We start from the raw sequence: 7,187 nt of genomic DNA on the forward strand, positions 1-7,187 counted from the left end.
GGGAACCACTACCCAGTCTTTGCCGAGTTGGCAGACCAGCTAGTCCAGGGGCTGCAGTTTATCTATGATGCCTCTTTGAATGCGGCTCCCCTGATGGCTCGTCCCTCTGTTTTGGCAATGGTCCTTCGTGTGTCTTTTGGCTCAAGTGCTGGTCTGCGGATCAGATTTTAAAAAAGGCTTTGACTGATCTTCCTTTTCAAGGAGATCGCCTGTTTGGAGCTACCCTGGATGACATCATTAAAGGTCTCATGGGGGGGGGGGAAGAGAGTACTTTTCTTCTGCAGGCTTGTAAGGGCAAGGAACCTCGTCGTAGACGTGGGTCTTGCTTCGCAGCTCATAGGAAGTTTTTTCATCCCTCAGGGTTGACTGACAAGGGCTCGAAGCCTTTCAGGGCCTCTTCTGGAGGATCCAAACGAACCTGGTCTGGCAAGTCAAGATCGTGCTTCTCCAGACCCATGAAAAAGGCTCCTTCTGCATGAAGGTGTGCCCTCACCTGTATCGGGGATGGGGGGGACATCTTTGCTGGTTTCTGGACCTGTGGACTTCCCGGGTGCAAGACAAGTGGGTCCACAAAGTTATTCGGTCCGGCTACAAAATTGAGTTTCACTCTTGTCCCCCCGCAAGGTTTTTTCCTTCCAACTTGTGCCTGTCCCCAGGCAGTACAAGACCTGTTCCTTCAAGGGGTGATTGTCCTGGTTCCGACCTTGGAACGTTTTCAGAGTTTTTTCTCAAACCTGTTCACAGATCCCAGGCAGAGTATGTCCAATCCTGGACCTCAAGGTGCTAAACTGCTTTATGCGGGTACAGAAGTTCAGAATGGGGTCCATTTGAATGGTGCTGGCATCCCTGCATCAGGGGGGATTTCCTCGCCTCTATCGATATTAAGGATGCCTACCTTCACAATCCAATATGTGCCATTTACCAGTGTTTTCTCCGCTTTGCTGTGGGAGAGGAACATTATCAGTTTGTGGCGTTACCCTTTGGTCTCACATCTGCCCCTCGGGTCTTCACAAAAGTGTCAGCCCCAGTGCTAGCTTTGCTAAGCCAACGGGGGATCGCGGTACTGGGCTACTTGGACGATCTCCTTCTGAGAGCAGAGTCTCCCTCAGCTCTGGTGGAGATCCTGGAGATCACAATACGAACTCTGCGGGAGTTCAGCTGGATTCTGAATTTTCAGAAGCCTGCTCTGGTTCTGTCCACAAAGCTGGACTATCTGGGCCTGACTCTGGACTCGGCCTTAGCCAGAGTGCTCCTTCCTCTGGACACACCCCAGAAATTGCAGGCTGCAATTCTCCTCCTGCTGTCCAACAAATGGTCATCCCTCCGGACTTGCATGCGGGTGCTGGGCCTGATGGTGTCTACCTTCGAGGCGGTTCCATTTGCAGAGTTCCATACGAGGTCCCTGCAAAGGGAAATTCTGGCCAAATGGGACAAGACTCCGCAGTCTCTGAACAATCTGATCCGGCTGAGTCGGGGCACAAAGGAGTCTCTGATATGGTGGCTTCGATCCCTGGCACTTCGACTGGGCAAATCCTTCCTCCCCTTGTATTGGACAGTGGTCACCATGGATGCCAGCCTGTCTGGCTGGGGAGGAATCCTCGGTAAGCATTCTGCTCAGGGAATCTGGACGCTGGAAGAGTCTAGACTCCCTATCAATGTCTTGGAGTTTGAGTGATCAAACTGTGTCTGGATCATTGGACGGATCGTCTTCAGGGTTGTCCAGTGCGCATTGAATTGGACAATACTACGGCCATGGCTTATGTCAATCACCAAGTAGTGTCCTGGCGACTCTGGAGATAGCTGGAAATCTAAGGTGGGCAGAAACGTTTGTTCCAGCCCTCTTCGCTGTACACGTTCCCGGGGTGAAAAATTGGCAGGCGGAATACCTCAGTCGGCAGGCGTTGGACCACGGGGAGTGGTCCCTTCATCCGGAGGTGTTTCATCAGCTGTGTCTCCAGTGGGGCAATTTGAGGTGGATCTGTTGGCATCTCGGCTCAACAGAAAGGTGTAGAGGTTAGTGGCTCGGTAAAGGGATCCTCTGGCGCACGTCACAGATGCGCTGGTGGCAGTATTGTCTGATTTTAGGCCTTCCCTCCTCTCAAGCTTCTGACCAGACTTCTATGCTGGATTGAGGCAGAAGGGATTCTGGTCATCTTAGAGCTCTGGACTGGCCTCACCGGGCTTGATGCGCAGATCGCGCGGCTGGTCACCAAGGTTCCTTGACAGCTTCCTCTCCGGGAGGATCTGCTATCCCAATGACCGATCTTCCATCCTGCTTTAGTCGCTGGCTTTGACGGCTTGGCTGTTGAGCACCAGGTGCTGAAGGATAGGGGTTTATCTGAGTCTGTGATTCCTACACTGTTCAAAGCTAGGAAATCTACCTTTTAGGAAGATCTATCATCGTACATTGCGTGGTGTGAGTCTCTTGGAGTTCTTCCTCGCTCTTTCTTGGTGACTCTGATCTTGACCTTCCTTCAACGGGGGGTTCAACAGAAATTGGCCTTGAGTACCATCAAGGGCCAGATGTTGGCTTTGATGGTCTTCTTCCAACGACCTTTGGCCACACACTCCCTGGTGCGTACCTTTCTTCAGGGTGTCTGACATTTGGTTCCTCCAGTGCGGCTCCATTGGCACCTTGGGATCTTAATTTGGTGCTTTCAGCTCTACAGAAGCCTACCTTTGAAAATATTCGGGAGATTCTCCTGCTTAACGCTGTCCCAGAAGGTGGCCTTTTTAGTAGATATCAGCTCTGCGCGCAGGTTGTTGGAACTGTCAGTGTTATCCTTTCATTCATCTTGCCTGGTTATTCACAGGGATAAGGGGGTTCTTCACCCTTGTCTGTTGTTCCTTCCAAAGGTTGTCTCTGATTTCCATTTGAATGAGGACATTGTGTTGCCTGCCATGTGTCCCAAGCCAGCTCATCCCAAGGAATTTTCCTTGTATACCTTGGATATGGTGCGAGCGATTCAGGTGTATGTGGTAGCCACGAAGTCCTTTTCGGAGGTTAGACTCGCTTTTTGTGGTTACAGACAGACCCAGAAAAGAGCTGGCCTTGTATTTGGCTACCATCTCCAGATGGATCAGACAGAGGGTGACTCAGGCCTATTCTCTTAAAGGTCAGGTTCCTCCTTTCCCTGTCACGGCACATTCTACTCGGGCGCTGAGTACTTCTTGGGCCTTCAATCATTAAGCATCAATATCGCAAGTTTGCAAGGCGGCCACTTGGTTGTTGGTGCATACCTTCACAAAATTCTACAAAGTAGATACTTTAGCATCTGCGAATGCTTCTTTTGGCCGCAAAGTTTGGCAGGCTGCTGGGTGTTTTCCTGTAAAAATTTTATTTCAGATGGGGCTCCTGTGACCCGGTTAAGGCTTCTGTGTCCTTTGTTAGGGCTCTTATGTTTAGCCCTGTGTTATTTTCCCCACCCCCTCATTTTCCTTTTGGCACTGCTTTTGGACATCCCAGAAGTTATGATTTATGGAGGACTGTGTCCGTCGATGAACGGAAGAGAAAAGTTGGATGCATGTACTTAAAATCTATTTCTTTAATGTAATGTTAATGGAAAGCTGTTTTATTTTTGCAAAATAAGTACATTATTGCTATATTGGTACATAGGGGGCTGGAATTAAAAAAAAAAAAAATATATATAGTCAAGCCTCCCCTTTGCTGTTCATTCACAGAAGTCTTTTTATTTTGTGAACGAGTTTACATTAAAATCCAAAGCTCTCTGTGATTGGGCAGGGGGAGGGGGAGGGGTTGGCACAGCGGCTGCATGCAACTTTGCAGCTACAGAAGCTAAAACCAGAAGGTTCAGTGTTGGAGCACTGTAAATTAAAAAGAGAATTCCATGAGGTAACCTGAACCTCATTAAACTTCCTCCCTAGTAATCTAGCACATTTTAGGTGGCTGAATTCCTGAAATTTAGCTTTAATGTTACGTTATGTTGGAAAAAAATGGTTCTCAAAAGTTCCCTTAGATGCTATATATAATTATTGCGATGGTTGGGATATAGGTACTTGTGTACAAAACACTAAAACATGAATTTCTTTTTTGAAAGGGAAATAATAGAAATTCAAAAATTTAAATATAGTTCAACTTTGTATTTAGTGATGTGCTTGTAGTTATTTTTTTTAACGTTGAATTTCAGGCTAAAACCAACTAGTCTTAAAAATGCTTCCTCACGTGACTGGACTGGTACAGCCTGAAAATGCGTAAGTATATACAGTGCCTTGCGAAAGTATTCGGCCCCCTTGAACTTTGCGACCTTTTGACACATTTCAGGCTTCAAACATAAAGATATAAAACTAATTTTTTGTGAAGAATCAACAACAAGTGGGACACAATCATGAAGTGGAACGAAATTTATTGGATATTTCAAACTTTTTTAACAACTAAAAAACTGAAAAATTGGGCGTGCAAAATTATTCAGCCACTTTTACTTTCAGTGCAGCAAACTCTCTCCAGAAGTTCAGTGAGGATCTCTGAATGATCCAATGTTGACCTAAATGACTAATGATGATAAATAGAATCCACCTGTGTGTAATCAAGTCTCCGTATAAATTCACCTGCACTGTGATAGACTCAGAGGTCAGTTTAAAGCGCAGAGAGCATCACGAAGAACAAGGAACACACCAGGCAGGTCCGAGATACTGTTGTGGAGAAGTTTAAAGCCGGATTTGGATACAAAAAGATTTCCCAAGCTTTAAACATCCCAAGGAGCACCGTGCAAGCGATAATATTGAAATGGAAGGAGTATCAGACCACTGCAAATCTACAAAGACCTGGCCATCCCTCTAAACTTTCAGCTCATACAAGGAGAAGACTGATCAGAGATGTAGTCAAGAGGCCCATGATCACTCTGGATGAACTGCAGAGATCTACAGCTGAGGTGGGAGACTCTGTCCATAGGACAACAATCAGTCGTATACTGCACAAATCTGGCCTTTATGGAAGAGTGGCAAGAAGAAAGCCATTTCTTAAAGATATCCATAAAAAGTGTCATTTAAAGTTTGCCACAAGCCACCTGGGAGACACTTCACCTGGGAGACACACCAAACGTGGAAGAAGGTGCTCTGGTCAGATGAAACCAAAATCAAACTTTTTGGCAACAATGCAAAACGTTATGTTTGGCATAAAAGCAACACAGCTCATCGCCCTGAACACACCATCCCCAATGTCAAACATGGTGGTGGCAGCATCATGGTTTGGGCCTGCTTTTCTTCAGCAGGGACAGGGAAGATGGTTAAAATTGATGGGAAGATGGATGGAGCCAAATACAGGACCATTCTGGAAGAAAACCTGATGGAGCCTGCAAAAGACCTGAGACTGGGACGGAGATTTGTCTTCCAACAAGACAATGATCCAAAACCTAAAGCAAAATCTACAATGGAATGGTTCACAAATAAACATATCCAGGTGTTAGAATGGCCAAGTCAAAGTCCAGACCTGAATCCAATCGAGAATCTTTGGAAAGAACTGAAAACTGCTGTTCACAAACGCTCTCCATCCAACCTCACTGAGCTTGAGCTGTTTTGCAAGGAGGAATGGGCAAAAATTTCAGTCTCTCGGTGTGCAAAACTGATAGAGACCTACCCCAAGCGACTTACAGCTGTAATCGCAGCAAAAGGGGGCATTACAAAGTATTAACTTAAGGGGGCTGAATAATTTTGCACACCCAATTTTTCTGTTTTGTATTTGTTAAAAAAGTTTGAAATATCCAATAAATTTTGTTCCACTTCATGATTGTGTCCCACTTGTTGATTCTTCAAAAAAAATTAGTTTTTATATCATTATGTTTGAAGCCTGAAATGTGGCAAAAGTTCGCAAGTTCAAGGGGACCGAATACTTTCGCAAGGTACTGTACATCTTTCTTACACAGGTTAGTCAGCATAGGTGTTATGAGGAAGAGGGGGAACATTTTTAAGACTCATTATGTTTAGCTTGGAATTCTACTTTAAAGTCTATTTTGGCAAACAAAAAGTATAATGGATCATGCCTGTAACTTGCATCAAATGGGTGTATAGGATATTTTTAATGAGAAGTTCTCTTCAAAATGACATTGTTTGCTAATAGACTGGAGTTCTTCCTTTGCTTTCAGCACTACTTTAGAATGTTAAACCTGTCCTGGCAAATTGGAAGATGTATATATGAATCTAACCTCCTTTGTCTCTTTCTGACAGATTGGCAGAATAATTCAGCAAACAAGCTTTGAAGCATCAAACGCTGCTGGCAGTAAAACACCAAGCTAGAGCTGAAACTGTATTTGCTCCAGAGCCAACTATAACCTGCAAGTCTTTATCTATACCATAACAAATGTTTGCATCGGCGAAGGACCAAGCCGAACAGTTTTCTGGAGTATTACCGTTGATATTGGATTGTGAACACGGCTCATCATGTTTGAGGATAACTTTTCACCGGATCAATTTTCTCCTGTATTGGACTTTTGGTTGACTTGTTCTGTGGAGGAAAAGTAAAAATCATGTGTATTAATAATAATACAAAACAGAGCGCTGACTTCTGCAAAGAAATTGATAAAATAGATTGATCATTGAAACAAACTGATGTAAGCATTATGATTGAACAGGACTTTACCACCATTCTTTTACCCAGCCAGTAGAAGATGGATATCGCAGTCAAACAATCCCTGAAGGGCCACTATTGAATTATTTAAGTTGAAGGTCTACTATACGTTTTATGTTCTATGGCATTGTCGTTTTTAGAATATGGACTGTTTTAAAGTTTCAATTATGCTTTTGGTGCAGTTCTGATGCTTAGGTGGTGCGAATGTTAATAACCAAACCTTCCAGAGATAGTACCATATTCATGGCTATGTTGAGAGTTCAAACCTCATATTTTAGAGAGTGCTACATTGGTGATTCTCAGTCACTAAACTGCAAGACTAAAAATTGGCTTTTTAATGTAAATGTAGACCAGTGTAACCTTTTACTTTTGTTTCAGATGCTGCAGGACAGTAGCAGTGGTTTATGGTAGCACCGTTGAGAACACCATAGGATATATGATGGCAGGTCACAAACCAAATCATTATATGGAATAAAAAAGCTTTCCTAAATGGCCCAGGAGCTTAAATGTGCAAACATCAATCTTTACAAATATTGTCTGTCAGTGGCCTGCCCCTCCCAACTCCCTTATCTTTTTATTGGTAATTAAGGGTGTCAGTTACCTTGGG

The 7,187-nt window shown here is 44.4% G+C and overlaps 1 protein-coding gene across 11 annotated transcripts in view; it reads left to right on the forward strand.

Moving 5' to 3' along the window:
• The window catches only part of MAP7D2 (MAP7 domain containing 2), a 291,288-nt gene extending 284,379 nt beyond the window's left edge, over positions 1 to 6,909 (forward strand). For all 11 annotated transcript variants that reach the window (XM_082246120.1, XM_082246124.1, XM_082246125.1 and 8 more), the window contains one exon: positions 6,181 to 6,909. Coding sequence is in view for 1 of the 11 variants with exons in the window: in XM_082246124.1 (XP_082102250.1) it covers positions 6,181 to 6,212 (32 nt within the window). In the remaining 10 variants the exon portion in view is untranslated. The remainder of the gene's footprint in view (positions 1 to 6,180) is intronic.
• Positions 6,910 to 7,187: the final 278 nt, after the last annotated feature.

Source organism: Pelophylax lessonae, assembly GCF_965119305.1.
Source record: "Pelophylax lessonae genome assembly, chromosome: 2".
Lineage (NCBI taxonomy): Eukaryota > Metazoa > Chordata > Amphibia > Anura > Ranidae > Pelophylax > Pelophylax lessonae.